Here is a 19807-nt window from a genome sequence, read left to right on the forward strand (position 1 = left end):
CACAATATTGGTATATAAATATTGGTATATGTCAGTAACTTCTCATCCCTCTACTTAATATGAATTGTATAACTGGAATTCTCAGTATTATTTTGCCCAAGCTTTTGTACATTGTATCTACTTTACAGCATGCCTTTAAAAAGCTAGGTAAAGGTTGCACCAACAATCCTATTGAAAATGTGTGTACTTAAATGAAAGAACCAAATGCAAACTCATTTTGCCCATGGCAAGAGCTAAACAGCAGCAGTTATGATCATTATCTGTATATATATAGTAAGCCAGCTCCCTATAACATGGAAGATATTTTTTCATGCTGTGAGATAAAAAACATATACAGTAGTAGTAAAGAGCATTGAAAAAAGTAACTTTATCAAGGAAGGAAAGGTCTTCAAACCTATACTGCCAACTCATATTCTTTATGAATCTTCTGCAAAGGCAACAGCCAACCTACACAATCCATTGAAACCCTTAACAACAGGGCAAAATACTGTTTTAACACACAATTACCAGCCAAGTTAACAAGATTTTGGTTTTCTTAAAGAATATTCGAGTTTTGTTTCCTGCGAAGAAATTATTATTCATAATCCAAAACCACAGGTGAATATTTACTACTTGGGAGATTTTTCAAGACTTTTTCAAGTGTTTATTTGAAAGCTGAACACAGGATACATTATTATGACATTCCCATTGCAACTAGGTTTGTACATGTTGGTGAGAACAACTTAAAACAGATCTATAAAGTCATACTGAATGTTTCAGATGTTCTAAAGTTGCACAAGCCTCAACATTTGCTCCATGAGTTGTAAGCTGCACTTTCATTTCCATACAGTCACAATCTATAAAGCATTTAATTTTCAGAAGATAGGCTTTTCGAAGAAAAATGAAAATCTATGCGTACAATTAGAAAGTTAAGGGAAAGAATTCATAACAATGTTTCAAAATCATTTAAGCAGATCTGTATTATATTTTATTGTAAGTATGGAACTCACAAATTTCACAGCATGGTCACATTTTATTTTGCTGAAGTCACAAACATCAGACATGCAAAATGAAGCACATTATTTCTGCTCTACGTTAAAGCCTAAGACTGAATACAAAAAAGTAAGTTTTACTCCCCCACCCCACCCCCCAAAAAAGTTTGGTGACTACATTAACAATAAAACCGTTTTCAAGGTAACAGCTAAAATTATAAAGGCATAACACCAGATAGTCAATCAATTTTCTCAGAAGTAAGAAATAAATTTCAGTATCTGCGACGCTTGTTAGGTCCTTCAAAGCTGCCCCCAGGGTTTCCTCTACCAAAGCCACCGGGTCCACCACTGACGGCACCTACACCACCCATAGCCGGCTGAGGAGTTTCGGAGCCTGCCCTACTAACCATAGGAGAACCCATTTGTGGTGGGCCTCCTTGCGGGAATCTTTCAGAATGCTATTTTAAGTCCATTTAGAACCATTTTAGTTACAATAAAACCAAGGGGGGGAAACCAAGTGGCGTTTTCATGAAGATCGCAGATAGTCCAGCAGAATCAGGATGATACATAGAAGGAAGAAAGGAGCAATTAATTTTAGTCATTATATTAATAATAAGCTGAAAAGTAAATTAACTAATGTTGCGCCCTCCAGTATATTAAGACAAAAGGGGAAGGGATCTAACATCCAAGTTTTTTTTTTTAAAAAAAAGAGAGATAAAAAAATGCTGAGAGAAACAGTTTCTAAGCCCCCCAGAGCATTCAATATAAAGAGCGAGATAAAAGTATAATAAATATATTTTGCAGATTCTCCTGTACGGTAGACGTGTAAAGTAGTATTTCTTCTTGAAATAAAGTAAGCAGAAACACAATTCATTTTCTGTTGGAAGACATATCAATACTTTAAACGGTAAGTAAAAACCAGCTATAGCACATTTCAAGTTAAAGGTAGACTAATTTGAGTTAGAAGAGGAAATAAGTTTTAGAGAAGGGAAAAAAGGAGCCAGATGCCATTAGCTACCTGCTCATTCTCATTCAACCGCCACATACTGCCCCAAACCCTTTAGGCATTTTTATTTAAACCTGTTGTCAGCTGAAAAACTAACAACAACAAAATCTGCTATTGTAAAATTTGCAATATATTTTTTGCATTATGATATAGTTTCAGATTATACTCATTTTCAGATATACTCAGAAAACTCGTACGTTCAAACTGAACTAATAAGGTAAAACAAAACAAATTCCTTCCAGTAGCACCTTAAAGACCAACTAAGTCAGTTCTTGGTATGAGCTTTCGTGTGCATGCACACTTCTTCAGATACACCGAAACAGAAGTTTCCAGACCCTTCTATATAGTGAGAAGGTGGGGAGGGGTATTACTCAGAAGGGTGGTGGGAATGGGTGATTGGCAGATAGCTGTGATGAGCCTGTTGACGACTCTTAACGACTGCAATATTGCAGTCGTTAAGAGTCGTCAACAGGCTCATCACAGCTATCTGCCAATCACCCATTCCCACCACCCTTCTGAGTAATACCCCTCCCCACCTTCTCACTATATAGAAGGGTCTGGAAACTTCTGTTTCGGTGTATCTGAAGAAGTGTGCATGCACACGAAAGCTCATACCAAGAACTGACTTAGTTGGTCTTTAAGGTGCTACTGGAAGGAATTTGTTTTGTTTTGACTATGGCAGACCAACACGGCTACCTATCTGTAATAAGGTAAGTTCTTACATGCTCTTTTGAATCTAGGAGCATTAATTTAAATATATACATTTTTTTTTAAATCCCCATCTGACTTCACTGCTGTCTTTCCTCTAGTATTATCTGTGTATACCTTCCAAAAATCTGGAAAGGAGGCTCAGTCATATAAGAAATTACAAAGAATTGGAGAGCTCAATTGAGCAAATAATGTAAGACAGTGTACTGCAGTTGACACCGAATGTTGGACTGGGGACCTAGGAAACTAGGCTTCAAATCCCCACTCAGCCATGAAGATCAGTGGGTGACATGGGACTAGTCAAAGTCTCTCAGCCCACAAAGAAAAACTGGAAGGGAGACGTCCATCTTAAGCTCCTTGGAGGAAAGACAGGATAGAAATACAGTAATAAACGTCCTTCACACTGGATCCAAAAGGCATTGTTGTATAGGCTGAAGACACTTCCACACACAAACACACACACAGAATTCCAACAATTCCCAATTTCTACTACTGGACCGAACACCAAAGAGCCCCCCCCCCCGAAGAATGGGCTTTCTGGGGGCACCAGGGGCTGCATAGTAATGGGGAAGTACAGTAGTTGGTTTTTTTTAAGTGTGCTCTTTTTTTGAAAAGTTTACTAGTTCTTTGAAAAAATAACCAGCTGCAGAGCAACATTCCATTTTCAAACAGCACTGTCATAGCTCATTTCCAGAAGTTTTCATAAATGATTATGCTACAAAACATTCAGGGTATGTTGATAAACGCAAGTTCCATCTCCTTTTAGAACACAATACAGTGGACCCTCTAGTTACGTACCGCTCTGGATATGCAACTTTCGGGTTATGAACACGGCAAACCCGGAAGTGTATAGTTCCGGGCTTCACCGCGCACACATGCTCAGAAGCACTCTGTGTGCGCATGCGCAGAAATGCTCAATCGCGCTGCACGCAGAAGCGGCGCCTCTGCCTACGGACTTTTCAGGTTGCGGACAGACCCCCGGAATGAATTTAATTTATATCCACAGGGTCCACTGTATATTGTCCTTCCCTTTATTAGATGTTAACATAATATAGGCCAATTTCCTTTGGTTCCCTTATGAGAAGGGTTAGAGAAAAAGGCCCACCTGCCTCTTTCAGTATTCTGCATGCTACATGGGACCTATTAAACCGACTAGTCTATATGTCATGAAAACAGTAACGGTAAAGGGACCCCTGACCGTTAGGTCCAGTCACAGATGACTCGGGGGTTGCGGCACTCATCTCGCTTTACTGGCCGAGGGAGCCGGCGTACAGCTTCTGGGTCATGTGGCCAGCATGACTAAGCCGCTTCTGGCAAACCAGAGCAGTGCATAGAGACGCCATTTACCTTCCCGCCAGAGCAGTACCTATTTATCTACTTGCACTTTGATGTGCTTTCAAACTGTTAGGTTGGCAGGAGCAGGGACCGAGCAACGGGAGCTCACCCCGCCGCGGGGATTCGAACAGCCAACCTTCTGATCGGCAAGCCCTAGGCTCTGTGGTTTAACCCACAGCGCCACCCACGTCCCTCATGAAAACAGTATTCTGAGTAAAATACATAGAAAAAACTGGTGCTGATATACTTCTCTTCAAAATCAGTATGAGCAGAAATAGCCCAGCTTTCAAGATATTGGAGAGTATCTGAGACAGCAAGAGCTTCATCTGTTGTTTCCACTGCAATCATTTTTACTGTTTGAAAGTTTAAAAATCACCTTGACTTTTCAGCAAAAATAAACTGATACAGGAAAACACAACAAACAAAGTTCTATCTGTTAACTTAAACCAGGAGCAGGCAACCATTTTCTTGCCAACGGCAACATTCATTTAGGGATAAACTGTCAGGGAGCACATGCTGACTGAATGGGGCACCCCTTTTCATTGTGGACCTGCAAGAAGGATGTTTTTGCCAGAGGTCTGGTCTGGTCACACTGCAGATGGTTTTTAAAATTAAGCCAAGAACCAGATGCAGTCTGCCAACACAGCCTGCCCACCTGTGAATTATACCCAACCATCTGAAGAAGCTAGTCCGCGTGTTGAGTCACACAGATGGTTCTATAATTGTAGCCTCACTTGTATAACACTAGCATGTTAACAAATTAAATTTGTACTTAAGATTCACTTAATCAAAGATATCTTCACACTATGTGTCATTTCAACAGCAATCATATCATAGGTTTACCTGCCCCAATACAGCAAAATAAGAATGACCAATTATATTTGTTGTCTATAAAATAATATATTGTTTTGTTTTTGCATTCCTCTACTTTGATCATTGCAAAAGTGTGAAAAACGGCCTTCTGACTGTAAAACAATTTTGGCAATTAATTCTGTGTACATAATTATCAGGTATAATCACTTTTAATACAGTGTCAGTAACAATATCAGCAAAACTGCAGTTAAGTTTGTTTTTAAATTATTTTTCAATCTCAAAGGGTATTTATTAACTCAAAGGTCTATTCTAAACTAGTTTTAGCGTGAAGTTATCTTTGCAGCAAAGAGATGTGCCACAATGAAGTAGAGACAAAATTAAAATTTTGTGATACATTACCACAGTTCCATTATCTGGCATCATTGGGGCTCCAATGTTTGCAGCTCCTTCTGGTCCCAAGGCAGGACCAGGACCCATTGCAGGGCCAGGCATTGTTCCTCTGTTGTTCATATTCATACCCATCATTGGAGGTGGAGGAGGAGGACCTTGGTTTCCAGCAGGTGCTGGGCTAAAGGCATCTATGCAAAACAGTCTACACTTAGAGCTGTCCTAACTGAATTTTAAAATTTACAACAATAACAAACTATACATAACATCAATTAAATGAACAAATTGCTTTTATCCTTTGAGACTGTACATTTACTTCCACCATAAGGTTTTAAGAAAAAGTTAGTTACTGAAAGTTACTGCTGAAATTAAGTGTTTAAACTGTTTATAGGTTTCAGCTCTACAATTCATACAGGTAACTGCAGTAACTTTCAAGTTGGCCCCAATCCAAAGAGGCCTGGTGCCAGCATTTGTGTGTAACGCAGCTTTTTCATAGCTTCTCCCCCCCCCATGGTTTTTAGTAAATAAATTTGAATCACAAGACAAATAAAAATAACTTAAGAGATTTACGGCAGAAGATACTATCACAGGTGCGCAAATAAGAATGAATGAAACTGAAAGAAGTCACCCAGAGGTACTTATGTTCAAGTAGTAGGCAACTTATTCAGCTTTACTAATCAGAGTATGAATCCCCTTAACTTTGTGAACACATTGTACTTATTTATACTGAAGTAGTTAACCTCTTCATTTTTAAAAACAGCTGCACATTGACTTGTAGTGGAAAATAGTAATACCCATGAGATAAGATGTGAACTGTACATTATAGAAATGCAGAAGGAATCATCACACTGTATTAAAAAATATTCGCGCACACACAGGGAGAGAGAGATAGCGAGAGCGAGATCCATGATTTTAGGGACATGTTTGTATATTCAAGTCAGTGTCCCATTACATTTAAAGCAGGGGTTTATGTTCAATAAGTTATAGAAAAAGAGGCATATGAATGAGACCTGAACCTTATACGCACACAAATTATCTTGCCACACTCCATCACTCCTGTACGTCTTTCCTATATGTTAAACGAAGAAAGCTGGACTGGCAGAAAAATGCCTAGGATTATAGGAGCACAGGGAGGTTAACATAAATGATTTTTGGGTGTAAAAATCAGCTTTACTCTACCACACCAGCTTCACATGAAACGAGGGCAGAAACATGAAGAAACAGAATATTGTTTCCACCATGATACCTACTTTGGCTCTGAAACATAGAATTTAGGATTCTAATTTTACCAGTGCCAGGAAACAGAGATGAGTGACAAGAATGGTATGCTCTATGCATTTGGTTAAGGACAGCTATAAAATGATATTCAGCTGTCATTTTAATAGTTCAAATAAAGTACTTTTAATAAAGTCTACTTAGCTAGACTTCGTAACTCTTCAGCCACAACTTTGTTTTTACAACTTTTTTTACACACACACACACACACACACACACACGGTTTTGTTGGGGAAATTACTCAAGCTAAGCTTGGCTAGAACAATGATGAAGTAGTAGGATTCTTATATATTCAAACCAAGTGCATATTTCTTAAACATAAGTAAACAAAGAACTTAAACAAACTGACAAAATGAACTTTCATTCTATTACATATAAGCCTAATATTTGAGCACATGTATGAATTATGTATTAATCTGGGTGCCAAAGCTTTCTGTATTTTATGTAGACAATTTGACTTAACTACGCCTCTCCCTTTCTTTCCTAGTAATAGGGAGAGGAAAGACCTTATGCTCCAACATTAAAGTGCTTGAAGTTCAATAAAGGCCAGTTCAATATAGGTCTGCCTGCCAGAAGTGCACATCAAAATGTTGTGCCTCAGTTGTATACTTATGGGCAACAAGACATCTTGCCCACCATCCTTGTCCACAAATCTGGAAATTACAGCAAATTCACTGAGTAAACTACACATCTTTCCAGCAGGTTAAATGTGGGGTACACTCTTCTAACATGTGGAGTCAAGCTCTATTTGGGTGTGCTGGTTGCATGAAAAATTCCTGGATCTATTTCTAAAGACAGTGTTCATAGAAGTTTTGTTCACTGTAAGTGCACTAAGAACCTTAAAGAATTTTTTAAAGAATGCTTTCAATCAGACAGCCCATTTGAAAACGCATGCTGTTTAATTAGCGCTTCCATTCACAACAAAGGAAGCTTTTTGCTTTCAGAATTAATAGTAACCAATACTAACCAGCTCAAATTAAACCACGGTTTAATTTTAAGCAGCGAGAATATGCACTCCCCCCCTTCCCTTCTACCCAAATTTCTTCTTTATTATCCATTGTTTGTTTAGTTTACCCAGTGCTATATCTAATTAATGCTTTTCTGGTTGGTCCTATGGAAGAGCATTCAGCAACTTCAGGGCTGCAATGGTAAAGGCCTCACTTCTTCTGTAGGCCAGCCCAGTCTCCACACAAGGTGGAATCTGAAGCAAGGAGAAGTAGGGTCACACATTCAGATCGAAAGGGCCAGGGAGGCTCATGCAAAAAGCAATGTTGCGTAAGATAATCAGGACTGTTTAATGCTTTCTTAGTCAACAGAATCAGCAGCATCACTCTCCTCCTACCCTCCTTCAGCACATTTCATCTCTGAAGACAACCGAAGCAGTTTCAGTTTCAAACCTAGGTCTGAAACTAGAATGAAATGAATCTGGGTAATCAGCTTCATCCAAGACTGACTGAAGCATGTGCAGCTACCACCCTTTTGAGCATCTTGCCTCAACAAGGATAATTAGATAATGTCTCTAGGTTCAAATATGGTTTCTTCAGAATGGTCAGAAGATATAACTAGAAAGCAGTAGTGGCCACAAAATCTTAGCCATGGTTAGAAGAGTGGGGGAATTAAAGCATGAAGGAGTGTAGCACATTCTCAGTTGCTAAACCATAGCAGGCAATTGGGTGCTCCCCCATAATAAATCACTGTGGTGATACTGTATACATAGTGCTAAACTTAATAGAGCATGAAATTTTCACAAAGGTGCTTCATTAATGCCAGTTACAATGAGGAGACTTTGATAAATGTTAATTGTACTTTGTTTCCGATCGTTTTCCAGAATCATCTTCCATAAATAGCAATGTATTCAAAAACTTAAATAAGTGAATCTCAAGAAGTAATTTTTTAAAACCCACGACCTTTTCTTTTTGTATTAGATACAATTCGTATTTTGCTTTTCTTCAGAAACAGTCTTAAAATGAAAAAAGTAACAACCCACCGGCCCATATTTAGTATGTTCATTTGCTTTTTCCTAATGTTAAGATAACTCACATTTGAAACAAAAAATCCTGAAGAACAAGATTCACTACAGAAATAAATATTTCAAGAATACTTCTCAATGTATAATACTCATAAGTAACATGTACAGTCTCAAATAAACTTTGAAATAACAAGAGCCTTTTGCTTCAGATCCCTACCTCCCATGTTTAATGCTCCACGAGGACCCATATCACCCATTCTCATTTCCTGTTCTCTCTGAAAGTAAACATAATTTTCACAATCAACCTATCACTTATTACTTTAACATTCTCATCTTTTCAAGCAACATCAAAACTTAATTTGTCACAGTTATTACAAAATAAATCAAATTTTCTGATTTACGCAATATCAGAGGAATCCTGCAAAAAAGAAGTTTTAAAACTGAGTAAATTATTGAAGTCCTACAATTTGGGGCTTGCTGAGAAAGTTTAAGTACACAAGATTCTTCCAACTGAGATATCTAGAGATAGAGGATCTCGTGTAAATGTTATTTTTGCTCAAGGTCAAAGGAACAAGGAGGAGTAAATGAAGTTGAGACTCTCTTCTGATCACAAACCTGGCAGAATCAAAGAGGTGGATAACAACTAAACAAGCCCCTAGAGGTTGACTACACATCTGGACTGCATACTCTCAACTCAAACTTGTACATTCTTGAGCTTTGGTGTACAGGCATCCAGTGCAACAGGGGCAATGTTCTGGTCCCCAAACAGACAACAGATAATAGCTTGAGAAATATTACTTCTGCACCAGGTCGTAGTGCACCCAGAGACAGTATAAAGAAACTACCAGGATCGAGAATCAGCAACAATTTAGATTAGTGTATAGGGATTTAATTTGTTTGTATGATTCTTCTCACAATCCTGAGATATTCGGAACAAATAGTATGTACTGACCCCTAGGAGCATGAAAGTATGTTGTTGTTTTTTAGTTATTCTTCTTCTGAGCCTTAATAACAAGCACATAATATCAAAAAATGGGCCGTTTGGAATGATATTGTTTGAAGTCTTAAAAATGTTTCAGACTGGAAGCTTTATGTGCAATGGCCATAAATTAAGAAAACTCACAATATAGAATACAAATAGCAGCAGTAGGTCACTATCGTAAGGCAGGTGAGCAAATACTCATTCACCAGTAGCCTGTACTGAATTAAGAATGGTCTCGGCCAGTAAGAATCAGGCAGGCAAACTCAGAAAATTGAAAATGAAGGGGTTTTTTCAAGCCTTCAAATAACTAAAAGCTATGTGTAGGTGGAAGATTAAGTGTCTCTGTGTGTTATTGGACTTGTTTACAATACTGCCATATGGGCTTAAAATCATACTACTTATCATTTTAGATTAATGTGCAAGTACACTGAACTGTGCTATTAAGAAAAGACACAACTATTAATATATTATCCCTTACAATCCAAATCATGCAAAACACAGGTGTTGAATTCATTACTAAAAACCAGGTCTATAAAAGAGATGGAACAATATTCATCAAAAGCAAAATTAGGACTTAATGGTAGCATTCATAAAATGGGGTGGGGAAGGGGGAGTAAGCTGACTTTTTAGTGAAGTCAAAAGGCTAGTAGAACACAGATATTATTGGAGATTAAAAGTTTGTGTGGGTTTTCAAACAATTCCATTAATAGATAACTTGAAGAAATTCAGAAAGGAGTTATTAAAAACTGCAACACAGAATAATAAAGTCAAGACACACAGTTTTCCACTTTCCCACCTTACAACCAGAGGCAACCTAAGGCAATACACACAAGAAAACCATGAAAAGTCAAGCAGCTCTACATAAATAAGCTGTTCTGATAAATATATCCAACCATTACAAGATTAAAACCAAAAATATTAAAATTACTGTAAGACTAAAAGTGGTCAGTAACAGTATTAAACTTCCTAATAAAATTTATAAATATTGAAGCATCAGATTTCAAACAGCTTCAATACAATATGTTTACAAGCCAGTTTAGAATACTGAGAGAAGCCATGCGCCCCTGACATCGATTGCAACTTAGCACAGACTGCAGACTCCACTGAAGTCACAAGAATGGAACTGTGCAAATATCATAGGTTAAATGAGAAAACCCATTTTCAGAATTTTTTTTAAGGTACCCCTTTCCCAAATATGATACATTTTCTCATGTGGAGAAAAAAATTTCAAGAAAATGCAGAATTATAAAGTGTTTAGTTCTACTTAAGTCATTAATAGACTCACAGAACCAAGAGTGTCGTATGCTCTTTCCGGAAAAGCAGTAGTATTGTTAGCACAAAGTACTAAAAGCCAGTATTCAGAAGTACAAATGAAAGTTAGACATGCAGTCAAATATTCCATATTTGTATGTAAGTATGTTCCAAGACAGTTTTAATAAAAATTTAGCAGAACATGAATACTTGTAATGTCAACATAAACAACACAAAATGGATAGAATACCACATAACCTCCAGGCTAATACAGCTGAAATATAAAATTTATACAGCTAAATGTGTGTACTATTATAGCAGAGAAGTAGGTTGTATGTACCTGGACAAATAACACATGCAAAACAATGGACAGAAAGCTGTATGGTTTAGAGGTGGGAAGGACTTTGAACTTTTGTTAACAGAAAATTGGGGGGGGGGGGGAGAGAAGCTTTGTTGGAGTAATTAGGCAGCACCTCGCTGTGAAAACCGCTCAGCTGTATTTCATTCTGAAACCTCTGTGCAGCTGGTTTAAATGCTCAAGAGAAAAATAGGCTCCAGACAGGTCTGCCACCCAAGTACTACCCACCAGCTTGGCCGTGATTCGCCATTTCAAATCTGAATGGCAAGGAGAGTCCCAGTAGTGCAGGAAGAATCTCACCCCCCAGATTAGCAATGGCTGCATTGGACCGTAATTGCCTCTGCTCCCGATATGGTATGGGGTCTCTGTAGTTCATCCTGAAACCTCTGTGCCATTACAACTATTAACCTTTTAATCAAAGTGCAAATTGCATCTACAAAAAGAAATCATTCATACTTCTATACAGTGATGTTGACTAAGCCCAGTTTGCTCACTAGGCAGTTCAGGTAAATTGTGAAAGAAAAGAAAATGCAAACGTTCCTAAATGTATGGCTCATATTACGTTTCACATTAGATACGATCATCATGTATTTTACATTGCATTGTATATGTACATCAAATTTAATTTCATCAGATTCACACTTAACTGGAGGAGTTACCCTTTGAAAAGCAAAAATGGGTGGGTGATGTCTGGCAACACCCCCAGAATTACTCTCTCAAATATCTTACCTTTTCCTTAGAGAAAGTAACTCTCATCACCCCTAGATGTCAGTCCACAAAATATTTACACCCAGTAAGGGACATCTTCAGTGGGAGAGCACCCAAAATCTGTTTTGTTTTTCTCAGCTTCAGCAGCTTTTTCTGAGAGAGCCATGTCACACAACCATTAGCTGTCAGTTGTGTTAGCAAAAGCATTTACATCCCACCTATGATTTTTGCAGAAAGCTAAACTTTTGCAGAGGAAACACCAATAGTGTTTCGTCAGGTTCGGTGAAGCCATTACACTAGCTTCCTAGCAGTTGGGCTGCTCGTGCTTGAGAGTAAGGTAGGGGTTGGCATAACACAAACACAACACTGCAGCCAATGTTCTTGCGCTAACCTCCTGAACTCCTCACCAATTTGCCCTTCCTCCTTTCAGTAAACAACAGCACCCGACCTCCCAGGAAGCTAGCATTGCAGTTGCACCTCAGATGGCAAGCCGCTTTTGGGAAACACCTGCAAACATAGCATTCTGTATTAGTTAGCAAAAGTAAAAATTCAATATATAGGGCAGATTATTGAAGTGAAATGAAGGAACAAACCTAGCAATTGGTTCAGGGCCAAAAAATAATCTGCCAACACAAGATGGGGAAATATTTTGAATACTTTTTTTTTTTTTTTTGGCAAACACATAAATAAATATTTCTTATCTTTGAGGCACAGGGGCAGCTGTGGATTACTCTAAAACTGGTATTTTGCTGTTTCATATAGTTTAAGGAGAACATCTAAATAAGAATAAAGTAATTTGAAACATTCACTCAGTATCAAACTGACAGTTTACAGCAAATGAAGGCTCCTTGGCAAACTGCACATCTTCTGAAGTTGTGACGGGTGATGTCTACCACAAATAAGCTCTCCACTGTATCTCTCCATGAGCAAGTGCAGAGACACATTTTACCATTTCCTCTATACAGCCTCAAGCTATTATTGCTGGGATACTGCCAGTCTTCCTCTGTATCAAAGAAGCAAAAAGGGAATTTCACATCATTTGTCCTATTATCCTCATTAATCCTATAATAGTAGCAAATTCATTCTTCAAGTGTGGTCCTTATTAAGCCAAAATGGCACCACTCATGCACAAATGTTTCCAACGTTAAAAGTGAGAGCCACCCAAATTAATCAATGGAGAAATCCAAGATTTTAATATAGTTGAAATTGGGCACCAGATTGTTCACCCCACCCCAGGAAGACACCAAAAGGTAGTAGAAAAGAATCCAACAGCACTATTCTCTAGGCAACTCACGTGATATAAAATACAAATAAAAACAGGGTGATTAAAAAGAAAAGGCTGCATTAAAATTTCTAGCGTGGAGAAGAACAGAAGTAGACAACCCAAACGTACAGAACTTATAAACTGTAGTTCATAAGTTAACCACACTCAGAATTACCATGGACTCTCTGGAGAGGACATTCTAAATCTGAAATGCCACCATTGAGAAGGCCATTAAGTAGCATTCACCAGCCTCACTTCACTTGGTAGGGCCTCTGAAGAGAATCTTACGGTTTGAGTAGGTTTATTTTGGAGAATGCAGTATTTCAGGAAGCCTGGTCCTACACTATTTAGAGCTTTAAGAGGCTAAGACCACAAATCTGAATTAGGTCCACAGTTGGAATGGGAATCTGAGCAACTGATAAAAGTACTGGAACAATATGCTTAAGTTCCTGCTCTAACTCAGGCTGCAACCCCAATCCCATTTACTTGGGAGTAAGCACCACTGAATTCAACCAGAATTACTTCTGAGTAGAATTGGTGAGGATTTAACACACTCCATAATATGTGAGAAAATATGACACTGCCAGACTGCAGTGTCACACAAAGCAACCTCTGGCTTCTGCTTTGGCTGAAGCATTCTGACCTTTGATGCACCTTTAAATGCAATCATTTCAGGGTCAAAGAAGTCCTTATCTCAGCCATGAATAATGAAAGCCAATTTACTGGAGAGTCCTGAACATAAGAAAGGACTGCCCTCAGGTCTTTGGGTATAGGGCACTATACAATTTAAATAAATAAATAAATACTGGCCCTGCAGTAATCAAGTCTCAAAGTTACCAATGCATGCGCATGATTTCTTTTACTACCCGCTGGTGCAAGGAAGGCATATTCAAACTTTCTGTACTATGCAGGAGCCTGTTTTTCCTGCCCCTCATTAGAACTTAACTCGCTTTCAAAATGCAAAGTGTGGAGCGAATGGCCAAATAATTGACAAGTGTTATCAACCTACCCTGTTATCCGTCAGTCAAAGGAGAACAGGGAATCACTTGCAAAGAAAAAAATACATATTGAGCTTAGGACTATTTCAAATGAATCTATATAAACTGTTAATTTCATTAAGGCTTGCTCCTTAATTTTTGCAGCTCTGTTCAAGGAGGCAACCAGTGATCATGATTCAACTACTTCTACATACAGAAATGCTTTCCTGAGGGAAAGCCCTCACTTGCCTATTCAAAGTGCAGGAAAAATTGAGGACTTTTCTGCTTCAAAATTTCATTTTCCACATTACTCGAGTTACTTTTCTTGGTTAGCAAAACTGGCATATTAGCTGCTATTTCCAGCCATGTGAACAGACTCAAGTCTTCAGGGAAAGGCCATAAATATGTTCAAAGTTAAGGATAAAAATAGAAGCTATGACCAAAAAATTAAGTCTGTGGTCTCATTGAGCCAATCAGTCCTATCATTTTTATGTCTTTCAGATTTGTTAATTGCATCACAAATGCAGTCATCAGACAAAGTATGGTAATTTGTGACATAAATGAACACGTGCAAAGCCTCCAAGTACAGTATCCCATTCCCGAGAAAAAATACTACTAGATTAGAAACCCCTTTTGTGAGTGTTGATATTGCTGTACTCTCCAATCTTGACTTCAAAAGAACAAGACAGTTTAACAGAACTTTCCTAGGATGATTCTTCTGGCTGACTTCAAAAGCACCTGTCTTGACTTCTATTCTAAATACCTGGAACTATCCAATAAAGCTGTGAAGCACATTGTGCCTTTTCCTACAATATTTCTATGAAGGGAAATTTTGTGCATCTGCAGCATTGAAATCAAAATATTGAACCAAGCTGGATATGGAACCAGATTTAAGGTAGAAACTTCCATTGCTTCAACCATAAATCCAATATTTAAAAACTGCAAAACAGCACCAGCCATCTCAGTAAATGTCTCACTATAATACATAAGCAAATGTTCATTCTGTAGAATGACTATAATAAATCACGTCTTGTACATACATGTTATTATTTATTTTCTCAATTAATGGAGCCTAACGGTTAAGCATTAATGAACAGGAAGAAATGTATTCCTTCTAAAAACTATTTTCAAGGTTTCCGTTAAAAGATAAATATTCCCTCAAATATACATCCAGGTGTGGTTGCATAGCTCAGCAAATTGTGTATTAAATCTAACCATGTTATTCTTAAATATATTTGACAGTACGGACTGGCAAAAAAGAATTAACCCTCAAGAATGGACTTATTGTCAGGTAAATATATGAAGGTTTTTGACGGAGTAATTCAACTGACATCGTGTGACATGTTTGTGTATATTTAATTCTTAGGTACAATAATCACCAACCAATGTAAAACTATCACATCAATTTTAAAGGCATTTTTTCATCTCATTCTTCAAGCAAGCTTATGTAGGAAGCTGGAACACCTATTCTGAAGTTTATTCCCACAAGAAAAATACTATTTGCTTCATTCAGCTAATTCTCTTAGAGAAATGAAAAATAAATAGATCAAGAATATCTCTAAATGCACTGAAACAATTGAAACAATTTCACGGTGCTGTCCCCAATGGTCAAGACTTTGTTTTCTAGACTTAATTCACAATACATACAGCAATCCTTTCCTAGATGGTGTTGGATCTAGGAAACCAGCAACCCAGCGGAATGGGTGGCATATAAAATAATAATAATAATAATAATAATAATAATAATAATAATAATAATAATTACTATTATTGTCTTTATACAGTTCCAGCACAATCAGCTTCTTATTTAAAGTTGATCATGTCAGATACCATAATATAACTACTGTACATAAAATATTTTAAATGTATTTTTAAAATAGTAATTAAAAACTATATGTATCACAATTAAATATATACACATTCCAATTGACCTCAGAAGCAGCATGGATTTCATGAACAACAAGCTGCCTGTCACCATAAAAACATATATGAGCTGCTGTGATATCATTAATACTTCAAATACCACAGAGGGGGACATGGGCCAATCATAACTGTAGAAAATTCAGTGCAACTGCTGTGAATGTCAGTTTGATTATCCAAAACCTTATACAAGGCAGAAGGATGACCCATGTATACACTACAGAGGCTAACAAGAGAAAAAACATTACAAGGCCTACTGACAAAAGAGGTTGGATCATTTGGTGGGTACATATAAGTACAAAGAGGTAGAAGGAAGCATGAGGGGTACACATAACCACTCATGATAGACAATAATTTTATTACATTCCTACTGCATAGATGACATGTAATGTAGTTTCATATTACTTTTTATAATGCTGGCAATTGAAGATTATTAGGAACTGAGAATATTAGCAAATTATAGCACACATTTGTTCTATTTAAAAATGCATTAAGTATACAGGCATACTTCTAGTTAATATCCAAAAAGTTTATTTCACTAACGAAGTCCTGACTGTAAAGAGTGCTTACCTATGAAAGGGAAATCTTCGGGAAAACAGCATTCACCATTGCCCTTTTATTGAGAAATACTAAGATTTTAAGCAATTAAACCATTATCAGACATTTCCTTAGATCAATTCAGTGAACTGCTCAGCATTATAAAACTTCAGTGCCTTAACATGATACTGAACAGATCCCCATTCTTCAAGCCAACAGAACTAAAAAGAAATGCTTCATATATGTTAATTTCCGACATGGATGCCACTTCTGTTTAGAATGTTTGTAAATTCTAACTCAATGAATGGTATAGAAACATTTGATGGCACAGCATGGTCAGATAAGCAGACATGGAGCTGATCAATAGCCTGGATGGAAGACAATCAGGAGACCAAATAAGCATAATCTTAAGCACACATGTACCACAGCCAAATATATTCATCATGCATGAAAAGTAATATGCATATAGGAAATTCATCAGCTATGAAGTGATCTTCAGTCACCTACAAAGAGCACAGTTCATTTTCACAAGTTTAAGTGGCTAAAGGTTTATATCATGCAATCACTTGTATCTTGAAGCATATCAAATTGAATGATAGAAGCCTTATCTTTATCTCTGTAATAAATGTTCTGGAACCATACTGCAAACAACATGCCATGGAAAAGAAAGTATAAGCATTCAAGGGGGTCAACGTTTATATCTCAAACCTGCATGGAATCACAAAATCTCACAAGTTATTTTAGCTGCAAATCCAATTACCAAAAAACTACCGTACAGTGGTGCCTCGCAAGACGAAAAGAATCCGTTCCGCGATTCTCTTTGTCTAGCGGTTTTTTCGTCTTGCGAAGCAAGCCCATTGACGGCTTATCGGATTAGCGCTATTAGCGGTTTAGCGGCTTTTAGCGGCTTATCGGATAAGCGGCTTAGAAAAAGGGGGGGAGGGGGAAAAACCCGCAGGAACTCGCAAGACATTTTCGTCTTGCGAAGCAAGCCCATAGGAAATTCGTTTTGCGAAGCACCTCCAAAACGGAAAACTCTTTCGTCTAGCGAGTTTTCCGTCTTGCGAGGCATTCGTCTTGCGGGGCACCACTGTATTAAAGAACTGAAGGGATCAGTAGTACTGAATAATCTTTTTGTCCTTTTGTATACTAAGTAAAGTGATTTGTATAGTGAGCAAGCACACTGCAAAGATCTACTTCAGTGGTACCTTGGTTTACAAACTTAATCCGTTCTGGAAGTCCGTTCTTAAACCGAAACTGTTCTTAAACCAACTGCCACCGGTTCCCTTCCACCATTCAGTTTCCGTTCTTAGACCAAAGTAAAGTTCGTAAACCGGGACACTATTTCCGGTTTTGCGGAGTTCGTAAACCGAATTGTTCTTAAACAGGACTTTTCTTAAACCGAGGTACCACTGTATATGCAAAACTGTGATCAAAGAAGCAAGAAAATAACAGAAACAGAGCAGTGGTTACACATAAATGATACACTGGTTGCTTACCTTGAAGATGCTTTCTCTCATAGAGTGAACAAAGCACCCATCAACCCTCCACCCAGGGGACAAGCAAATACTCATTTGACTAGCTTCAGTATGCATCCCAGTCCCTGGTGGCTCCTCCCCAGTTTCTGTCCATGGCACAGATATAGACAGAAACCTGTGGAGTTTATTTAACACATTTATAGACCACCTCACAGCATTAACACCATTTAAGCAGCGTAGAAGAATGGAATAGGACATCAAAATACAAATTCTAAAAATAATGAAATCATTTCAACGAGCTATAAAATAAAAAAAACAATAAAACCATATTTACACATTCTAAAAACAATACAACTATTTCTGGGGCTCTACAATTTACATTCCTTAAATGACTGAGTTAGACCCCAGGAAAAGCCTTCTTAAACAAACTATATTCAGTAGGCAAGAGGTTTAGAGGCAAGAAGTGTGGGAGACTGCACTTAAATACAACTAGCATGCATGAATGCTAGCAAGTATATGAAGAGGTGAAGACAATACAGCTGGATTCCCAGACTCAACTTGGGCATGCTCCCTCTTCTCCAATGAGAGGAAATAAAGCCTTCTCATCCTCTTCTCTCTCTGTATTTTTTCCACAGATTTGGATTTTCCCATAAGAATCAGGTGAAAGAGAAACAAAGCAGAAAAAGCAGAGAATTGGGAAGAAGGGTTTAAAATGATCAAAGGAGCAGAAAACCTCGATGAAAAACTAGGATTTAAGGTAACCAAGATATTACTAACATTGTGAGGCTCAAAGAACTCTGTCCCAGGCAAAGCATGGCATGAGACTTGGGAAGAGTCACTAGGTCCTGGGAAACATTAAAAAGGGTGATGGGTCACTAGGTCCTGGGAAACATTAAAAAGGGTGATGGGTCCCTTCTTCACCCCAAGCACAGAAATGTCAATCTCCTGGTATTCTCAACAGTGGTAACATGGTGCTCTATATAAACCTGTGGCACCAAGGCACAAGCCTGTTTCTTACCTACTTTCATTATTTCTATATATCCTGAGGCATAATGTTGTAGGGGAAATAGTAAATATATTTATCAGATGTAGGAATATCCTGAACTTTGGACACAGACCTAGCAATAGAACCCATCAGCCAGAATGAAAATTGATCCACAGATACTAATTTTTCCCGTTTTGACTAACTTGGATCGTGTTAATCCCCAATGTACATCCCTCAGTTAAATATATTTTCACCCGTTATGTATTCTCCCCACTCCCCAGACAGTTAAGAAGTGTTAAGATGTCTTCTTAACACATTTCCTCCAGATTCTTGATGCCCAAGCAAAAAAGCTCAGTTAAGTATGTAAGACCATAACTGCTGGATCAAATCAAAGGCACATCTAGTCCAGCATTCTGTTCTCACACTGGCCAACCTACTTGTGATCCCAGCAAATGGTTATTCTGAGGACTAGTGCCTCGGATATATCCATCATTGCTAATAGCCATTGACAGCTATATCCTACATGGATTTGTCCCCTTTTATAGCTTGTCCAAACTATCACAACTTCCTGCAGTAGAAAAATCCATATTCAACTATGCACTCACTGTGTGAAGTACTTCCTTGTGTATCACCCAACATTCAGCTTAACTGAATGAACCCTCATTCTAGTATTGAGAGTTAGCTATTTACTTTACTATAAGTGTTTTTGGTGACAGAGTGCTGGAGACAGAAATTAAATGGCCCACTTTTGGTTCTGAGGTAGGCATGGTTAAATATAAGCAAACTGTGATATTGTTGGAACAAAAGAATTCATGACCCCATAAAGAGCTAGGCTGTAGTTGTCTTCCCAGCAGCCAATAGTCCTGCAGGGTATTCAGATGGA

General features: G+C 37.9%; 1 protein-coding gene and 1 long non-coding RNA gene across 4 annotated transcripts in view; one reads left to right on the forward strand and one right to left on the reverse strand.

Annotated features, from left to right (window-relative positions):
* The window catches only part of PSPC1 (paraspeckle component 1), a 61117-nt gene that overhangs the window by 23062 nt on the left and 18248 nt on the right, over positions 1-19807 (reverse strand). Inside the window, exons 7-9 of one of the 3 annotated variants that reach the window (XM_081860489.1) lie at positions 8682-8739; positions 5233-5411; positions 619-1429 (exon numbers count right to left, since the gene is read on the reverse strand). The exons of the other annotated variants lie outside the window; for them this stretch is intronic. Of the exons in view, the coding sequence (XP_081716615.1) occupies positions 1244-1429; positions 5233-5411; positions 8682-8739 (423 nt within the window). The 3' untranslated portion in view covers positions 619-1243. Of the gene's footprint in view, positions 1-618; positions 1430-5232; positions 5412-8681; positions 8740-19807 lie in introns of those variants that run through there. 3 annotated transcript variants of the gene reach the window in all.
* LOC309341355 lies at positions 1436-2745 on the forward strand. Its single transcript, XR_014156257.1, has 2 exons — positions 1436-2194; positions 2688-2745. It is a non-coding gene; the product is annotated as an uncharacterized lncRNA (long non-coding RNA).

Source organism: Podarcis erhardii (genome assembly GCF_964252035.2).
Source record: "Podarcis erhardii genome assembly, chromosome: 4".
Classification (NCBI taxonomy): Eukaryota; Metazoa; Chordata; class Lepidosauria; order Squamata; family Lacertidae; genus Podarcis; species Podarcis erhardii.